General features: G+C 54.8%; 1 protein-coding gene across 2 annotated transcripts in view; it reads right to left on the reverse strand.

The window, feature by feature from the left end:
- Positions 1-19,912, reverse strand: part of SLC43A2 (solute carrier family 43 member 2) — a 46,875-nt gene that overhangs the window by 12,519 nt on the left and 14,444 nt on the right. For both annotated transcript variants that reach the window (XM_075904486.2, XM_075904485.2), the window contains exons 4-9: positions 19,060-19,115; positions 17,925-18,001; positions 6,750-6,842; positions 6,243-6,376; positions 5,195-5,394; positions 4,454-4,600 (exon numbers count right to left, since the gene is read on the reverse strand). In XM_075904486.2, coding sequence (XP_075760601.1) covers positions 4,454-4,600; positions 5,195-5,394; positions 6,243-6,376; positions 6,750-6,842; positions 17,925-18,001; positions 19,060-19,115 — 707 coding nt within the window. The remainder of the gene's footprint in view (positions 1-4,453; positions 4,601-5,194; positions 5,395-6,242; positions 6,377-6,749; positions 6,843-17,924; positions 18,002-19,059; positions 19,116-19,912) is intronic.

The following is a 19,912-nucleotide window of genomic DNA, read 5'->3' on the forward strand; positions in this document are numbered from 1 at the left end:
CCCGTTGTAAGTATTTGAACCATCTACTCCAGTGGTCCCCAACCTATAGAGGCTCCCGGGTGCCTGGGGGCGGGGCCACTCACGCTGGGCGCCCAGGGGGTGGAGCCACTCACGCGCCTGGGGGGTGGAGCCGCGCGTCCTGGGGCACGCCAGGGGCAGGGATGCCCTTGCACCCGGCGCCGGCATGTGCCCCAGGGCCGGGGCCACCTGGGGCCGGGGCCGGCACCGGCGCCCGCATGTGCCCCGGGGCTGGGGCTGCCCGTGCATGTCGCGCGCCTGGGGCCAGCGCCTCCAGTGCGCCGGCCCATGTTGTCGGCGGGCGCACACAAATGCCCCGGCGGGCACCATGGCGCCCGCAGGCACTGTGTTGGGGACCACTGATCTACTCTCTCTTTTTTCCTCCTTTCCTCCCCTCACCCCGCCTTCCCTTATTGGAGCTGGACTTCTAAAACTCCTGTCATCTGAAGAAGTGGGTTGTGCCTACAAAAGCTCACGATACCATCCACGTTTTGTTCGACTAGTAGCACCTTAAAGGCTATTCATTGTTTTTTACATTTTTCCTGTTACAGACTAACTCGGCTCCCCCTCTGAAGCTTTTAAACAGGAGCAGGTCCCATTTCATAACAACTGCTCATTTCGTCCCCCCAGGGCCCAGACCACTGGTAGCCTCAGACTCTGAGCAGTAAATTGGACAACACCCTCCCCCCAGAGTCCCAGATCAACCATCAGTTGCTCAGCAGGCTGACGCATTCCAATGGCTAAGCTGCACGTGTCCAACCTAGCCAGGCTGGCACTGCTTGGAAATGATCAAAACCAGCTGTCGCTAGTCCCGGGAGAATGGCACCTGGAAGCTGGTTAGTTTCCAGGATAGAGCAGTGGCCGACGAGTGGCAGTACATGCTAGAGAGGCTTCAGGCTGCTAAGAGTCTGCCATCCCTGCTCTGAAGAGGAGCGAGTTCCTGCCTGCCAGCCTCCCCTCCCAGGCTCTGGGTTCCAGCTGGGCCTCCTCTGCTCTTGGTTTCCAATTCTTCCCTAGGGCTAGGAACTACTGGGGGAAGTGACCTGGGCAAGGAGGACCCAGAGTGGGAAAATAACCATGGTTTTGGGAAGACAGGTCCGCAGGAACAAACCCTCCCTAAACACAGAGCAGGTGGCTAGGGGCTGGTTTTGCAGAGGGAAGGGTGGAGGGGGAAGCAGGGTTGCTAGTAAGGGAAGGGCCCAAGGGCTAACTCTCAGAAGAGACTGGTGACTGTTAGCCACACAGACTAGGGTCAGGGATGAGGTTAGCAAAGGGGGGAGTTTAACACAGTGGCCAGCAGTGCCTCAAGGGGGATCTGGACCCTTAGAGCTGTAACTGCCAGGTGCCCCACAGAAGCACTCAATAGCTCTGTACCACATGTATTAGACACACCATGCAGCCAGCCAGCCCTGACATACAGGAAGGGAAGGAAAGTTAGAACCGTGCTTAAAGTCACCCTGCTTACCTGTATCCAGCACTGCAGCAGCAAAGCAACAAAGCAGCAGCAGCAGCAAGAGAGCAAATATGGAAAAGCAAAAAGAGGTTAGCAGCAGGAACCCTAGGAGCCTGTTATACCCCAGGACAGCCAGGGAAGCACAGGTTTGACCTCAGAGCAATTGCTTCATTCCACATCAGAACCCAAGATATAAAGAGAAGAGCTGACAAGCAGCATTGTGCAAGAGCTAGTGTGGGCTCAGAGAAAACTCTGCTGTCCTGCTCTGGTGAGTCACTGGGAATATTCCTCACAGTGTTCCCCCTCCCCCTCCTTCGCCACAGCTAAACAGGAGTCAGCGGAACACTTGCAGAAAGGGAACATTGCTGAGATGCATTAGCAGGGTGTCGTGAGCACAACGCGAGAAGCAATTCTCCTGCTCGACACCACACCAGTTAGGCCTCAACTGGAGAACCGTGTCCAGATCCGGGCACCACTTTTCAGGACAGGTGTTAATTTGGCAGGCTGCATCGGCCCGGTCCTATCCGGTTTTCTTTTCTTTCTTTTTTTTATTAGAGAGACAAATTGGACAAAGTCCAGAGAAGAGCAAAAAAATGATTCAAGGTCTAGAACGAAGAAAGGCACCTTGGGCAGTAGCTGCCCTGCATCCCTGGCATGTTCAGGGATATCTGTAGGGGGGGGTCAGTGTCTGCAGGTATCTGCCTGATGCCAGGAGTCACTGCATGTGTCATAATTGGGGCAGAGTAAGGAATCTGCAGCGCTAGTCCCCAGCACTGCTGCCCTTCCGGCAGATATGTCCTTATTCAAGCAACAAGCACGTCCGCACCTCAGCATTCCCCAACCCAGCCTAGCCTGCTGCAGTCCTGGCAAGACGTTCACCCCACGGCCCACAGCACTGCTCCCAGATCACTCCAGCCTTGACCTCTAGAGACCAACGGTGGAGACTGGGGAAGGGAGGGCAGAGAGGGAGAGTGTTCTCCTTGGAGCAACTGCAGGACCAGGCAGGGTAACAAACTAGAAGCAGGAGCCCTCTCTCAAAGCCAACTTCTGCTCAGAAGAGGCTCAGATAGCGATGGCAGGCCTCCGGGGGAGCAGAGCTGTATAGATCTCTACAGGCCTGGGAACTGTCTGCCCCCTCCACCCACACCCACACCCTTTCACAAGTCACGGTCTGGAGCTCCTCAAGGCAGGGACCTGGCGTGCCTCCGTCTTTGTGCAGTTCTCAACAGAATGAGCCCCAGATCCGGACTGACGCTAGGGTGCTACCCAAGATTGTGAATCTTACTTCTATGGCAGCAGGGAAAAAACAGGTTACGATAAAGATGCAGGCAAATTTCCTGCCTTCGATGCCACAGGTGTGCAGAAGAGGAGTGGACAAGAGGAGGATGAAGTCACTTAGGAGGTTAGTGCACCCATCTTTGCTCTCTTATCTGTGCAGGAAGCTGGACTTACAGGAAGTCTCAGTGTCAAATTCTAGCTAACTGATTTTACTTAGGGTTGCCAGATGGTTTCAACAAAAATACTGGACACACTTGACATGACATCACAATCAACATTCCATCTGATTTAGAAAATACCAGCCCATTCTATTTTCTCCATTTGTTTCCCGAACAGGAAGTTCAAATGCTGGAATGTCCCGTTCAAAACCGGACACCTGGCACCCCTAATTTTACTAGGGATGTTAAAAAGCGGATGTTTTGTAAGTGCGTAGCCACTGAAGATTTCAGCAGATGCATATTTACACGCAGGGAGTGGAGGAGGTGGGAGCTAGCAGCCCCCCCGGTCCCGTGCACTGCAGCCTCTGATATGGAGGCAGTACACGTGGGGAGCCAGCTTAAAAGAAGAAATGTTAAGTGAATGAGAAGAATGGAACTCATTTTGAGAAAGGAATCCAACCCTGGGGTTTGTCCCATATGTTTAGTGTCTACACCAGCTGGAGGTGTGCCACAGAGAACAATAAAGTTCAAAATGGCTGCCCTTAAAGGGGCAGGCAACTATTCCCCCCACCCCCCCAACTTCTCCTCCAAACCTTTTTTGTTTTTTTGCACTCAACAAAAAAACCTCGGTGTTCCTCAAAAAAAAGTTATCGTTTGGTGTTCCTCGGTCTTAAAAAGTTTAAGAAACACTGTTCTACACTGCTTCTTGGACCAGGATAGAAAGAACCAAAGGCTACCGGCTGTCAAGCACTTGACTAAAGAAACAAAGCAATTCATGGAAAGCTGGGGCATTCTGAGTTTTCCATTTACTCTGCTCTCCTCCTCTAGTCTCATGATAGTTTTTGAAAGAGGGCCTCTATTTTTCAGTTTCACAAATTCCAGATTTAACAAGTTCAATCTAGATTTTACTGTGCAAGACAAAACTGGGCAATATTTTATTTTGCAATTCAGAGTACTTGCAGTAAGCAAACTAAGCTAAAGTCCTCTTTCCTGCTGGCTTTCTTCTCTGCATCAGGCACTAGGAACATCAACAAACCACAGAACAGAAGCTGCCAGCCAGCCTCCCAGACACACAACATTACGCACAAGGCTATCATGATATCATTTCCCTCAGTGCTTTGGACTGAGTCAGAAAAAAAAATAAAATCTACTTTTAAACCATCTGTAGTTGAACTCAGCTGCTCTGTATTTTTGTTTGCTCATGACGAAAGAAAATTACCATGGGGAATGTGTTTTTATTATGGCCCTGCCTGACCTGCCAAACTTGGTAACCCCTGTTTAAGGACACAACATGGAAAGTATTTAATAAAAGGCTGGCTGAAAATAACTTGACATTCGAGCGTGCACCTTGCTATTTGACATCTTGTTGCCCCTCTGGTTTTAGCAGGGTCCAGCCACCCATCAGCAGCTGTCAGTTACACTCTGGGGACCGGCAGCTACTCCGACTGGCATCTGGGGACTAGTAAGAACCAACATCTCCAGTAGGGAACAGTCAGCGTCAACCCTCCGTTTCAAGGGGCGAGTGAGAATCCTGGTGTTAGCTTACCCGTCTCCAGGTCTCCTTCCACAAGGAATCCCAGGATGTTGTTCATGGCTCCCATGTAGAAGATGAGCCGCAGCTGAGTGACGCACATGGTGATGAGGCTGAGTAGCAAAATTGGGCTGAAGACACTGTGCATAAACGATGGGGATGCTGCAGAGGAAACGAGAATCTCTAACGAAGGCAGCCTCTAGCAATGGCCTGACATCAGCTAGTCATCTACTGGCTACATCCCACAAACAAAAGAGTATAGGGAGAACAATGGGGGGCTCAAGCCAGTGACAAACTTGTGCAGCAGGGACTCCCCAAAAAAGAACAATGAGGGGAGGACAATGACAAGTAGCTGTAAGAATTCAGAGCATCAGTCTTTAGCAATAGCAGCTCACATGTTACATACTGTCTAAGTAATACTGACAGCCACCCAGACATCTGCCAGGCAGCAGCCTTGGAACCTGTGCATGCATATGGGGGGTTTTCAATACCTGGCTGAGCAATGAGGAGTTGCACATTAGGGTTGTAAAATAGCATTTAAAATATTAACCGCCTGCTGTGGGGTCCTGGTCCAGCCAGGCACCAGTTAACCCATTACCAGTAGGCACCACCCAGTCAGGGTCACCCGTTTACATTCCGATTGCAAGTGAGAGTGAAATTCACCTCACGTAGGGGTCTGCACAAGGCTTAGTTCTTACTCTGAGGGTGTAAGTGGTGCACGAGTGAATGTCACATGTACAAATCCAGAAGCAATACCTGCACTGTCTGCTTGACACTTCACTTCCAGGTCCACCGTTGACAGACAGAGTTTGTTGCCATCTTGAGCTGCCAGCTCCTTAGGGTTCTTCATGGAGCTCCCCACACTCAGACGACGTCCCACTGTGGTCACCTGCTTGTAAAACTGTTTCCCTGTAATTTTGTGGTCAAATCCTAGCCAGTTGAACTTGATCTTCACTCTGTGATGCAGCAGAAAAAGACTGAAAGCTGCAAAGCAGGGCTGAGATTCGTGGACTGATCTAAACACTCTTGAGTCCTGTGGCACCGTAAAGACTAACACATTTATTAGGGCATAAGCTTTTGTGGGCCGATGAATTGAAGTGGAAGTTACAGAGGCAGGGGTATATATAAGAAAAAGGTACTTGTGTTAATGAGGCTAATTAAGTCAGCGTGGAAATGGCTCATTCAGCCGCTGATGTGGAGATGTGACTGTCAAGAGGGGAAATTGCCTTTGTAATGCATTAACTAGTTAAGATCCTTATTCGGTCCTAAGTTGATTGTACTAAATTTGCAAATTAATTCCAGTTCAGCTGTCTCCCTTTGTAATCAGAGTTTGAAATTCTTTGGTAGAAGGATGGCTACTTTTAAATCCATCATTGAATGTCCAGCGAGGTTCAAGTGTTCTCCTACAGGCTTATGTGTGTTCCCATTCCTGATGTCTGATTTGTGTCCATTCATCCTTTGGTGCAGAGAATGGCTGGTTTGGCCGGTGTACATGGCAGAGGGGCGCTGCTGGCACTTGTTGGCGTGTATCACATTAGTGGAGGAGCCCCTGATGGTGTGGCTCATGTGGTTAGGTCCTGGGATGGTGCTGCTTGTGTGGGCAGAGTTGGCACCGGGGTTTGTTGCAGGGATAGGTTCCTGGGTGAGTGTTTCTGTGCTGTGGTGTGTAAATATAAATACATCTGTAAGGTTAGAAATAAATGTATGTTCCACTGAATGTATGTATGCCTCCCTCAGAGATTGGGCCCTGCAACTGATCCAGCCCAGCGGTGCCTAGTTCCCTAAAAGTGGAAGCAGCACTTACGTGTAGTCCATGTCTTCTGGTCCGGGGAATGGCTCCAGGGGCCAGTTGAAGAAACAGTTGAAGAAAACTAGCCCTGCACAGGATGCCCAGACAATCAAAATGAGGATGAAGGAGACACCGAAGTCATAGATAACCTGGAATTCACAGTGGAATAAGCACGTTAGCACAAATACCTACACTCTAATGTGCGTGGACATCCATGTGGGAGGAAATTGGGGGGGTAGGAGGGGAAGCTTGTGGCATTTAAAAGCCAAGGCTGAAGAAATTCTGTTACCTCATGTATTTATCCTCCCAACCCGCCTGTCAAGTCAGGCAGGACTTCTAGCCCCATTTAAAATGACTTGCCCAAGGTCACTCAAGAAGTCTGTGGCCCAGTCAGGAAATGAGCACAGGGCTCAAGTGTCCCAGCTTAGCACCAGCCTCTGGACCAGCCTTTCTAATTACCGTCACGCAGCAAGGAGCCCGGATGAGCCAAACTGGTCAGTGCTCAGAGTTCCACAGCCTCACCTTGATTCCAGGAAAAGTGACCGCCGAGGATGCGTAGGAGCCAATCATCAGCGCAATGAACGTGGACCGAAGGTCACCGAACATGTTGGGCAGCTGCAGGGAGAAGAAAAAGACACTCACTGAACCTGGACTAGCAGGAGAGGGGAGAGAGGAAAGTTGCTTTGAGAAGCACCAAAGATTTAAGCTTCTGGATCTAGGAAACGGAAGAAAATGTTAATTATTCCGGAACAGATCTGGCTTCAACAGTAGCCTGGGCTGCAGAGGGGCTGTGGAAGTGGGGTGTTCCCTCCTGGCCAGGGCTTGTCTACACGGGGATGTTTGCAAGTAGACCGATCCCGGTAGGTCAAGGCCAGAATAAGAGTGTCCATGCAGGGCATCAGAAACCAGCTTTTACACAGCAAAACAGCCATGGTCTTCCCAGAGAGGGGTCGGTCCTCACTCCTGCACCGCCCACACCCCCTCTCTATTTTCCAGCCAGTTTCCACGTCCAGCTCGTATCCACCATCTTTCTCTACAGCAGGGGCAGGCACTCCGGCCCTCAGGCTGCACCCATCCCATCAGCCACTGTGATCCGGCTCTCGAGCTCCCTCTGGGGAGCAGGGTCTGGAGCTTGCCCTGCTCAGTGTGTACCCTGGCTCTGCCCAGCTCCCAAAAGCAGCAGCCTGCCTCGCGCCAGCTCCTATGCACAGGGCCAGCCCAAGGGCTCTGTGCACTGTCCCTGCCCCAAGCACCACTCACACAGCTCCCATTGCCTGGGAAATGCAGCCAATGGCAGCTGCAGGGCTGGCACCTACAGGTGGTGGGGGAGTGCACAGAGCCACCTGGCCATGACTCCACATGGGGGACATGCCGCTGCTTCGGGGAGCTGTCGAGGTCAGCACAGCCCAGAGGCTGCACTGAGCCCCCTGCCCCAGCCCAGAGCCCCTTCTCATCCTCCGAACCCCCCCTATAGCTCCCTCCTGGATCCCAGAGCCCACCCCCCCCACCCCTAGCTCCCTCCTGCACCCTAAACTCCTCAGTTCTGGCCCCATCCACACTCCAAGCTGGAGCCCTCACCCCTCCTGCACCCCAGCTGTAATGACATGAGTGTTCATGAGGCTCCATATGATTGCCATACCCTCGTGATGTCCATAACGTTTGCCCACCCCTGCTACACCCCTCTATCCATCAGAGTCCTGTCTATTAGCGAGACAAGGGGAGATGAATCAAGATTTAGTTCCCCAACCTCGGACAAGCCCAACCCAAGGTACCGATCCCCACCACTTCCTTGCCTAGGATTTCTCATTCTCCACATCCCAGCACCCTGTACAGTGTGCACAGCCAGCCATGCACTGCTCGCCAAGCACAGAGCCAGGCGGGACTGCTGACCCCCACCACAGAGCTTCTCCAACCGGGCGGGGCTAGCTGCGGCCAAAGCCCAAGCACTTCAGGCCTGGGGTGGAGTTTAGGTTACAGGCCCCCTGCCAGGGCTAAAGCCCTGGGCTTTGGCTTAGCCCCGCCCAGAGCAGTAGGGCTTGGGCTGCCTGAAAGGGGCTGCAGCGCAGTGAAGTGGGAGCACCCCAGAGCTATTCAGCCCCCCCTGGACCCAGGCCGTTAGACTGCCCTGAACTCCGGCCTGAAAGGGGGGGGCATCCCTTTCTAACGGGCATCTGGATGTAAAACCTGCCACTGAGGGAGACTCCACCACAGTCCTTGGGAACCTGATCGGCATCACTTCAGAAATGGACAGAAAATTCAGATGCAAATGCAAACGCCAATGCTGCCGGGCTGAGAGCCTGCCCTCCTTCAGCCTGGAGCAGGGACCGCTGGTGTTGGGCTGCTTAGCTCCCCGGGGACGGGCATGGTCGGTTACAACTCCTCCGAGCGGCTCTCTTCAGCAAGCTGCACTGAAGCCCACGCGCCAGTTTCTAACCAGGCCCCAAGCTCCCTCTCTGACGGCTCCTGCAAATTCACACATTGCTACGGGTTCTCGCCCAGGTCATGCGCATCCAGGGCAGAGTTCATCTTGGCACACGAAGGGGCTACATACACAATGGCCTTTCTTGGACCCAGTGGGGCCACGGGACTGGAGCAGCGCGGCACACCACTTCCCTACTGTGCTGTGTAAACGTGCCCATCGGGAAGTGGCCCCTAAAAGCCCATCTCAAGTTTGGGACTGAAGTAATTCCGGCCAGTCACTCCACAGCGCACTTAACGGGACTTGGGCTGGCGCCATGTACGGCCACCAACAGGAAAGCCACCGAGGTTCAGCTAAAGGGACGGTTCTCCCAAGTCTCTGCTGTGGAGGCAATGCCCTGAGCGGGAGGGAAGAGCCTTTTTCCTCATTCTGCAGCAACCCCCCCCCCCCATCACTCTGGCAGGCAGCAGCTGCTGCCACAAGCTTCACAACAGCCCAGCTGGCTCAGCTCAAGGAAGGCTGCTGCAATGCAGGGCCTCTGGAGCAGGAGCAAAAGAGCGCGACGCAGAAGATTCAGTATTTCAACAGCCGCAGAGGGAGAAGTCCCCACTACTAATAGCCTGGGAGTTTGGTTTTTTAAAATCCAGTCTCTCGAATTGCTCACCTGCTGCTTGGAGACAGAAATACTGCTCCACATACAGCGACTCTTCGTGGTTCTCATCTCAAAGTGAGTTCCAGGGTTAAAAGGGCCTCAGCCATGGCATGAGCCGGGCAGCCCTCCACTGCGTTCAGTGGCTGTGGGGATCACTGCCGCTCCAAACAGCGGGCTGGGCTCCCCAGCAGGGTTCCAACAGGGGATGCAGAGGCGACGCTTGCAGGTGAGGGCAGGACGCAGCACCCACTGGTGTCCTCCCCAAGGGTGCACAGAGAGCCTCTGAGCAACATGCAAGGCTGTGGCAGTCAGGCAGCGTCTCCCACTAGCCTGCAGGAGATTAGCAGCCTGGGGGAGGGGGGGGCGGCCATGGCAGGTGGGATCCAAACATCTGGTGGGATGGACCCAGCCCACAGGCCGTATTTTGCCCACCCATTCTCTAGAAAGAAGCTGGCCCTTGTCCCGTCAGGAATTCAACTCCTGTTTATTTAAACTTTGCAATACCCTAAGCCTACACAATTACAGCAGCTGCGGGAGGGGAACACAGCTGCTTTGTGGTTTGGTTTCCTCTCAAAGCCACAGAGCTCACACAGTCTTCCCCCTCACACAGCACAGAAGCAAGACTCAATGCTGGGGCTACGGCTACACTGTAGCCTTCTTCCAGAAAAGCTTATGCAAATGAAGCAGGGAGTGGAATATCACCACACTTCAATTAATTAGCAGCCACTTTTGCGCAAAAAGGAGCTGTGTAGACGGCTCCTTTTTGTGCAAAGCCCCCTCTTGCGCAAGAGCCGTTCTTCCTGAAACAATGAGGCAGGACAGTTCTTGGGCAAGAGGGGTTTTTGCGTAAAAAGGAGCCGTCTACACAGCTCTTTTTTGCACAAGAGCCTCTTGCACAAAAGCACATACTAATTAATTATGCAAATGAAGCATGGCGATATTCCATGCCACACTTCATTTGCATAAGCTTTTCCGGAAGAAGGTTACAGTGTAGCCATAGCCCGGGTGACACCTCTGCCACAGTGGCAGGTTCCGTCAGATACCAGAAGAGACAGCAGCAAGGGAAGGCAGCACCTGCACACCTCTGCGCTAGGGCAGGGTTTTGAGAAAAGCAGAGCACAGCTGCTATTTAGACACTAAACAAGTAGCTGGATTTTTCAGCTGCCCTGAACCTGAGCTGTGGGAGGAAGAACTGACACTAAGAGGAAAGTCTTCAAAACAGGCCAGGAAAAGGGCTCTGCTGCCATCCTCCTTCCATATCCTGTTTTCAGTGCTGCCGATCCTCCACACGAAGCGTTTTTCTCAAAGCTCCAGCCACTAGGGCCAGGCAGTTGTACAATCGTCAGCTTCCACTAGTTAAAAACCAGAATTTTTTCTAGCTCTCATGGTTGCAGAAAAGACTTGATACAGGGCACCACTGCAGACAGACAGTTAAGGCGAGAAGGGAGCATTTTATTGAGTCTCTCTGGCCTGTTTCTGCAGGAGATGAATGTCACTCAGCACTTTCTGAATCAAGCTGTACCTTTGGCTAAGCTACAGCTCCTCTTTTAGGGCAATCTGGATTTAAAGATCCCACGAGGCAGCGAACCACTACCACCCCAGCACACCGGTCCATGGCTAATCAATCTCAGCATCCTCAGTTTGCCCCTTCCTTCTCATCTGAATTGCTGTCGCTTCAGCTTCCAGCCATGGGGCTTCGTTATGCAAAGACCCATCCCCCGGCAGCAATTCTTTCCTCGCCGCGATACTACTGACAGCGACCCTGTCACCTCTTGAGGGAACTGCACACGCTGAGCTGCTTCTCCCCCCTCCCCCTCTCTCTCTCTCTCTCATCAGACAAGATATTTTCTAGATCCAGAAGCTTCTTGACTTCCGTTTAACCCTTTCTAATCTTGATGTGGCACCAAAACTAGACACAGGATTCCAGTAACGGCCTCACCCATGCTGTATGCCAGTGCCCCCATCTGTCCCACTCCCCATGCACCTCTCATCCACTTCCTGACTGCTCCCCCGCATTCCCACCACTTTTGGCGCACCACGAATGCCAATTGGCGCTCTGTCTCCACTCTTCCCCCTCCCGCCCAGAGCTGGAACCCTGTGAATCAGCTGTTCGCGGAAAGGGGAGGAGCAGGGATGGAGCACAAGTCAGGCGATTCGTGGTGCTCTGAAAGTGCGGGAAGGGCGGGGGAGCAGCAGGTAAGTGTGAGGGAGGGGGCCCGCAGGCTGCATGCGACCCACTGAGATGGAGGGCCACGCATACGGCCCCCTTACTAATGGTGGTTGCCCAGCGCTGCTGTATGCAGTAATAGCACCACTGATCTACGCCTATACCATGCGCCTCTGCTTATGCAACTCAGACAGCATCGGGCTCTCAGCACAGAGCCCTGCTCAGCCAGTGGCACCACATCCTCTTTGTCCCTTCCTGAGTCACCGGTATTCCAGTTCTAGTCCCCGCCCTCTACAGTCAACTTCTGATTAAAGGCCTAGCCACAGCTTTGAACACTTTGGGGGGCACCATTGAGAGGTGAGCTACAAAGCATGTTTGTCTTCTTGCATCTTGGTAGCACAGGAGTGTGGCAAGAGAGGGCTCCATTTGCTCGGGGGCTTGGGGGACTTTAAAAGATCTGACTTCCTGGTTGTTGCTGGAATGACTGGAGAGAACAAACGGGAAATCCAGGAGGCTGAAATGTGTGCATCTGGGGGGAAGGCATTTTTAGTCCATGTCTGAACTTTGTTTTGTTAATAGCTCTTTAACCTGGACACCTTCCAAGTCGGAGGGACGTGTTCTCTCTGTAAGTACAGGCAGTCCCCGGGTTACATGGATCCGACTTACATCGGATCCCTACTTACAAACGGGGTGAGGGAACCCCGCACTAGCTGCTTCCCCCCAGCAGACCAGGGAGACGCGGAGCGGCTTTTCTCAGCAGACACCTCAGCTTGAGAATAAAGGACGGAGGGAAGAGAGGTGTGGGAGAATAAAACTGAGCTCTGGAGAAATGTTCGGCTAGAGTTTCCCCTACAATATGTACCAGTTCCGACTTACATACAAATTCAACTTAAGAACAAACCCACAGTCCCTATCTTGTACGTAACCCGGGGACTGCCTGTATTGCAGCCCATGGCGAGAGGAAGCTCCCGTCCCACTTCTCCAGGAAAAAAGAGCCCAACTTGCCATTCCAAGTACTGCCTGGCAATTACGCCACTGCTCAGGCTGAGCACAAACTTGTTTTCTGTCCTAGCCTCATATTAGAGCGCAACTGCTTTTCCTTCTTCATGCTGCCGCCTTTAAGGGACCCTCTGTGGTAACTGAGCACATGTTTATCTCCAGAGCCGAGCGGTTTGGCTTGAGCTCCCTGTGTTGCTGTCAGCCACCAGCCCGGATTCCTCTGTGTCCATTTCCAAATGCCTGCTAGCAGTGGCTAAGTCCAAGCCACACCCTAGAAATCGCTGCATTGTCCTGTGCCCACAGGCAGAGTCCGTCTGATCCCTTCCCGCAATGGGAACACCATGGCCCTCCCAACCTGTCCAGGCAGCCAGGGAACAGACCGAGCAGGCTCCGAGCGGAGCTGATCAGAGGCACAATACAGCCGGCCAGTTGCTTTCTACGACACTCAAGGATTGGTTACCAAAAAGGCTTCAGAGTTAGGAGGCAAAGGTCATACTAAGAATGGAAAATCCCGTTTAATTTGTTAACCGATTAACTGTGACGTTCAACAGGTTAACCAATTAAGGGGGATGGGCTGGAGTCCCCCTTCCTGTCGCAACCCCTGTCTGCTTCCACTCCCCTCCCCAGTTAACCGCAACTGGTTAACCTTTGACCTTTCACATCCCTCTCATGCACAGGCTCCTACATCTTGTTCCTCAGAGAAGGAACTTCCCCCAACTCTGCTGTTCACATGCACCATCCTTCCACAAGCGTCACCAGCTACCCAGGGGAGCGGACACCTCCACAGCCCCATGGTTCAGCTCTGTGCTCCAGGGAGAGGAGCAGCCAGCCCTGAGCAGCGCCTGGCCCACAGAACTCCCCCCAGCCCTCAAAGCCCACGGAGCATGCAGCACAGCGCTCTGGTGGCATTTAAAGCGCTATTGCACTGCCAGCAGCAGTGGCTGGGAGCCACGGGCCCTGTGAATCACCGAGCCCTGGGGCAACTGCCCCCATCGCTGGACCTGCCTCCACCCCAGCTGACAGGTGGCATGGACAGACTCCCCCAGCCAGTAGAACAGAGGGAGTTTATCACTTCTCCAGGATGCAGCACAGCACAGATGGAATCTGGTTCCAGGGCAGGCCTAGGATGCCTCAGCCCCCTTGAAATGGGGGAGCCTGGACCCCTAAATCCCAGCCCCTTTCCTAGGCTGCTTCCTCCATGATTCCAGACAGAAACTCAAACTCTCTTCCGGCCCTGCCCCCCAGCCCAGTGCTGGTCTCCACCACCCTCCCTTTGTCTCTGCCTGGGCAGCTGTGCCTGGGTGTCTGGGTTAATCCACATTTGGGCGAGTCAGTGAGAATCTCCCATCCCAGCGCAGGGGGACCCCGGGTCACAGAGCAGACAGCCCCCCACTACGCTACAACAGGTAAGAACATAAGAACGGCCGTACTGGGTCAGACCAAAGGTCCGTCTAGCCCAGTATCTTGTCTACCGACAGTGGCCAGCGCCAGGTGCCCCGGAGGGGGTGGACCGAAGACAATGATCAAGCGATTTGTCTCCTGCCATCCCTCTCCAGCCTCTGACAAACAGAGGCCAAGGACACCATTTTATCCCCTGGCTAATAGCCTGTTATGGACCTAACCTCCATGAAATTACCTAGCTTCTCTTTAAACTCTGTTCTAGTCCTAGCCTTCACAGCCTCCTCTGGCAAGGAGTTCCACAGGTTGACTACATGCTGTGTGAAGAAGAACTTCCTTTTATTAGTTTTAAACCCGCTACCCATTAATTTCATTTGGTGTCCTCTAGGTAGGACAAACTTACACTTCACTGGGCCTAAGGGCAGCAAGGAGGGCACCTGACCTATACACAGTATCTTTGTGCCCTGAGGTGGGTTCCACCCACTGGCAGGCACTGGTGAGGGAACAGGCAACTCAGCTCAGTGCTGTGACCCATCTCGGGAGGGCTTGAAGCCTCATCAGCACCAGCCATTGAAGGACCCGCTCCTTTGAGCGGATAGAAGCTGGATGAAAACTTGCCTTGCCTGGCTCCCAGCCCACTGCCCTTTTTTTAAAGCCATCTAGAGGAAGTAGCCACTTCCCCCAGAACCGCAGCTGCACAAATTCACGCCGGCCCCAGAATCTGCACTCCCAGCCCAGGCAGCATGGCAGGCCTTGCAGCTGGAGGGGTGGTGAAGTCACCTGGGTTTTTCTCAGGACCTACCCAACAGGGCTGGACTAAGGGGTGGGCTAGCCGGGCAGTTGCCCAAGGCGTCCCTCTATGGGGGGCGCCCAGCTCCCGGTGGGCTGCAGCGACTGCCCGGGGCAGGGGCCGTGTTAACCCCCAGAGCACCAGCCAGCAGCGCCCTTCCCCCCGTGGCCGCAGGGCCCTGCACGGCCAGGCGCAGCCCGCCCCATGCGGCCCCGGGCTGCGCACCATCGGCGGTGGCCGGGCCGATGGGACAGCACGTGCATCCGCCCATGCGCCCCGGGGGCAGGCCCCCAGAGGCGGGGCTGGGCGCCTGGGGCACCAAAATGGCTCGGGCCGGCCCTGCTACTCAAGCAGCTGTGCACCCGCAGCTCCTTCCTGTACCAGCCAGGATGGGCTCCTCACCCCGCAGGAAACTCAGCCGCTGCCACTGGCCTTTGGGCAATGAAGGTCAAACTCTTCAGGACTGCTTGTTTCCAGCACACCTCTGCATCTGCCCCAGAGAACTGCAACGCCTCTCTCCTAAGCACGCAGGCGCCGACTGTCCCCTGCACACACCTTTCTGCATACAGCTCCAGGCTCACAGCCGGACAGGGCCTCCCCCTCGCTGCCAGCAACTGCACGCCCAAACGAGACTGTCTGCAGGCAAATCAGGCTGATGTGTGTGGAAATGCTGGTTTGGGGGCACAGAGACATGAGTGCTCAGCTGGAGACTAGCTTAGACATGCTGGGCCTGTGGCCACAGCCTGGGGCTCAAAGGGTCACAGAGGAGCTTTGCAGGGCACTCACACCAGTCCAGATGAGCTCTGGCAGACAGAGGGCCCCAGCAGGCTCTGCAGAAGGGTTTCCGATTCTCCTCTCTACGCTTGTACGGCCTGACCTCCCCTCGGAAGCGAGTGTCCTTTTCACTCCTCGCACGTGCACCCACGGCAGCCTCAGTAGGCTGCTGCGTTTCTCTTTCCATGCAAGCTCTGGACGCAGGAGCTGCTCACGTGCACTACTAGAGAGGGACAACACGAAGCAGCCAAGTGCCCTATTCCCTGCGATTCCCATGTGGCAGAGCACAACCACGTCCCCAGGAGCACGGACAAGTCAAAGCGGGTTCGGTTCTAGATCACCCTCTACCAGCAAGAAGCAGAGGAGCACATCTGGAGGCCTGCAGCCTGGCTTGCTATTACCTGTGTGTGGTAGCAATGTTTGATAGCGGGTAATTGAATAGTTGTGTAACTGCAGGAAATCTTAGTGGTGACACAGCTATTCGACAGTCCCCGAAGCAGGGACGGCAGCCAGTGCGCTCTGGCCCCACTCCCAGAGAGCTCCCTGCCCCCCATATGCAGCTGCCTCTCTATCAAAGGCAGCAGCACAGGGAGAGGGGAACGTGGGGAGCCTGCTTAAAGCCAGCTCCTCATGGGCACTGGCTCCTGCCCCCTTGCTGCCTCTGATGCAGAGGCAGCAAGGGGGGGGGGGAAGAGGAGTGCATGTAATTAACAGGATTCACCAATAAGCCCAGGCTTACTGATTAATCGTGTAGTGACCACATGTTGACATCCCTAGCGTGCGCTACGGTCGCTCGGCTAACAGAGGAGCGCAAGCTCCAGCAGCTCTCCCCAGGCCTCACCCAGTTACATTATTCCAGCACGAGAGGAGCCGGGTATGGACAGTCTCAGGAACAAGTTAAGGATGCCTGTGTCGGGGACACTGCCTCCTCCACATACAGCCTCTCCCCATCTACCATGCAACCTCCAACCGCCTGCAGACCTTGCGATCTCTCCAGCAGTGACCCAGATAAACCAAGTTACAGAACCAACTCCCTTCACACGAACATGACGTGAGTCACCTTAGCAGCCCCACGGCGGGTTCGTGAGCCCCTCCTAGCTGGGGTTTGTCCCTAAACTTTGCCTGTGCGCACAGCCAGGGATTTCAGAGGGATGCCGACACGAACTGCATGAAGCCAGGCTTCTCCACTTTTAGACCACGACGTCACTCGCCATCTAAAGCCGCTGCCACATTTCTGCCATCACAATGTGAACAAGGGCCTCTGTGCCCAGCCTCTGCCTACCAGCTCCCAGGCACTCAGTCTGTGTGTATGGGCCACATCCTGCCAGTCAGTTCCCACTAGGGAGCAGGGTTGGGATTGCTGTGCTGGGAGGAGCCAGCCCAACTCCCGAGCAGCGTGGCAATCAGGGGTGGCTAGCCCCCCCCCCCCCGCCCCAGCTCCCCAAGCGTCTGGGCTGCACGACTGCCACGCCACCAATCGTGATGCTCCGGGCAGTGCAGCTGCAGCACCCGCACTCCGCATGGCACAGTCGGGGAGCCCCAGAAGCGGCCGGGCCAGGCGACACCGGGCACATACAGCTTCCGGCCCTGATGTGGCCCTCAGGCCACAACGTTTGCCCTCCCCAGGTTAGAGAGATATGTAGTAAAGTGAGAGCAAGATGGAGCCAGACTTGAGAGACATTTCTAGACCCAAGGCAGGTCACAGAGCTGCTTCCCAAGTAGGTTTCTGGGTGACTTTCAGCTCAGGATGCCTCCTGCCAGCCACACTCTCAAGGGGAAAAAGCAATGAGGTGAAAAATTCAGTCTCAGAGCAGCTGCTGCAGCTGCTCCCATCTCTAAGCAACAAGAGGCAGCCCAGCAGAGTCACTGGCGAGGTTTGTGCGCCGGTCCCTGGGCTGAGCAAACAGACTAAGTGCGTAGCACAGATGGGCTGGGCCTATTTCAACAGCTCAGCACTTCCAAGAAAAAGATCTGTCAGCGACTTGGAGTAATTCTCAGCCATGTCACAGGGCAGAGCCCGCTGTGCCAAGGGACTTCCCCTCCGTCTGGAGAGAGAATGTCACACGCCATGCCCCGAAGGAACTGGTCTGTACTAGCGCTTGTCCCCCACCTCAGAACACCCGGCGCTGATCACTGCTTTGCTGCTGGTCAGTGCAGCACGACATCCTCCTCCCCCAGAACCTGCCACTCAAAACAAAGCCACCCGACTTCCCTGCCTCTGCAACTGTCAAGAGCCCTGTGCCCCGTCACCTGGGCCCTGTCACTCAGCGGTGTTGCACAGTCTGACTCACTCTTCCTGCTGGAAAGGGACAGCTGAGTCCTGGGCTACCCATCCAGTATCTCGCCTGAGGCACAGCCCAGCTACCCCATACAGATCAAAACACAAGTGAGCCTTTGGCTCCCCGGCTAATGGGGAAAGAGGCGACTTGCAGAGAGCTGTGGGTGCAGGCCAAGGAGGCCAAGTGAAGGGAGGGTGGATTCACAACGCTCTTACTTACCGTGAGGGAGGTGAAGGTCATGCATATGCCGCCAAAGCCATTCAGAGCCAGGGCGATGAAGATCAGCACTGACAGTGCTGCAAGGGAAAACCGAGAGCATTTACTGGCTGGAGCCGCAGAGTCCCCCACAGCCTGGTGCCAGCAAGTGGCATTGTGGCAAAGATGGAGCCAACCCCCTGCACGGAGCAGAATGTTCCTTCCCTAACTGGTTCATGCTGCTCGGTCTAATCCAAGGTCACAGGTTAGAAGTGCAGGTACCAGGAGAATCACAATTCAAGGTGGGCAGCAGTTTGCGGAGCCATGGACCAGGTTCATAAAGGGTTAACCGGTTACCGTCTGCCTTCCCAGCATACTTACCAGGGTAACCCTTGCCCAGCCCAGCTGGAGCAGCACCCTGCCTGTGACAACACGGTTCACATTTTAAACAGGATTTTACATCCCTACCATGGACGCTGGTTTCTCTCTGGGATGGATGGCAGCCCTAGATCTCGTCTCCCTCTGCTCCCCAGTGGTCTCCCTAGCTGCAGCTAGTCAGCATTGGTCTCAACAGGAAAACTTTCCTTTTAGAACTGGGCTCCAAGCGCTACCCACTAGCACAAGTGCTGGACACAGCTGTATTTGTCCTGGGGAAACCCAGCACGTCGTTCCAGAGGGACCTCCCCACTCTCTTGCCTGCTCACCATGAGAAACGTGCTTTCCTCTGCCAAAGACGCGGCTGCCTCAGCATCACCTCCGACCCTGCTCAGCAAGGGACCGGACAAGCAGCGAACCCAGAATTCCCCCTTAACACCCGCTCATGCAACGCGGAGCCTGCGGACCTGGTCTGTGGTGCCAGGAGGTCGCACTGCGCACGCCACACAACACTGGCAGGGAAGAGTGGTGCTTGGAACTTTCGCCCCTGGGGAGCTTGGCTGTCGGACTCTGGCTGCCTTCCCCGCAGTGCTTCTGGGAGGAGCTGGGCCTGCCTCCCTCCCAACCATTCTGCGCTTGCTTCGAGGGATCTCTTCAGCTCACTGACACCAGGGCCAGAGCACGTCCCTGATCTCTGCACACGGCAGCCCCCAGGTGCTAGCTGAGCCTTTCGGGAGTGGAGCAACCCAAGACCTTTCAGCAGAGGGCACGTTGCTCTACTTACAGTTCGGGTTACTGGCTCCATAGGCGATCATCAGACAGGACACAGCAAAGCAGGCACTGAAACAAAAAATGGAAGCGAGGCTCTAGAGACTGTACCGTCTCCGTCGTCCCAGTGCCTAGCTAAGGTGGAGACTAGCAGAGTTAATTGGCAGAAGCGGCACCTGGAGAGGGAAGAGATGCGGATGGTCTGGAGACGAGCATCCAGAAAAAACAGGGCTAGGATGTTCGCGCCCCTTCTCTGGGAGCTGGTGAGTTGCCCTCTCCCCCGCAACACTCAAACCAGAGGGCTGGGATTTTCAGGCTGTCTCCCCAGCCAGCACCTGCATTTCGCGAGACTCCAGCCTCCTCCCCCGCTCTACTCACGTCTGGCCAAGCTGGTTCACGCGGAGGCTGCAGTTTGCTCAGAGCCGTCACCTGCCCACCTCTCAAGTGAGGCGACACGGGGCACAGGCCCCCGGCTCAGTTTCAGGCACAATTCTCAGTTCTAATCTGTGCAGACCGAGACGGTCTGGAGCTGTTCGAGAAACCGCGCCTCCCCGGCACTCTGCCGCAGCCGCTGCTCACACCGACCCCACGCAGTCGTGCTGCCTGTTCCTTCGCCTCTTGACAGCACAAGGGAAGCTTCAGACTGGCCATATGCAATTACCTCTGGAATTCCAGGGGGAACATCCTGCTCCTGCAAACCGGGGGGCGGGATAACTGAGTAACCCCAGAGACAGGCCTGGTTTTGCTGTATGAGCCAACGCCTTCAGCAGTTCTGTGCCACGGGGCCACGGACATAGCATCAGGCTGGCTGCCACCCCAACTGACGCAGCAGAACAGTCCACCCCTCCAAGGCCTTCCTGCCCAGGAAT

This window comes from Pelodiscus sinensis, chromosome 21 (genome assembly GCF_052426305.1).
Source record: "Pelodiscus sinensis isolate ZL-2025 chromosome 21, ASM5242630v1, whole genome shotgun sequence".
Lineage (NCBI taxonomy): Eukaryota > Metazoa > Chordata > Testudines > Trionychidae > Pelodiscus > Pelodiscus sinensis.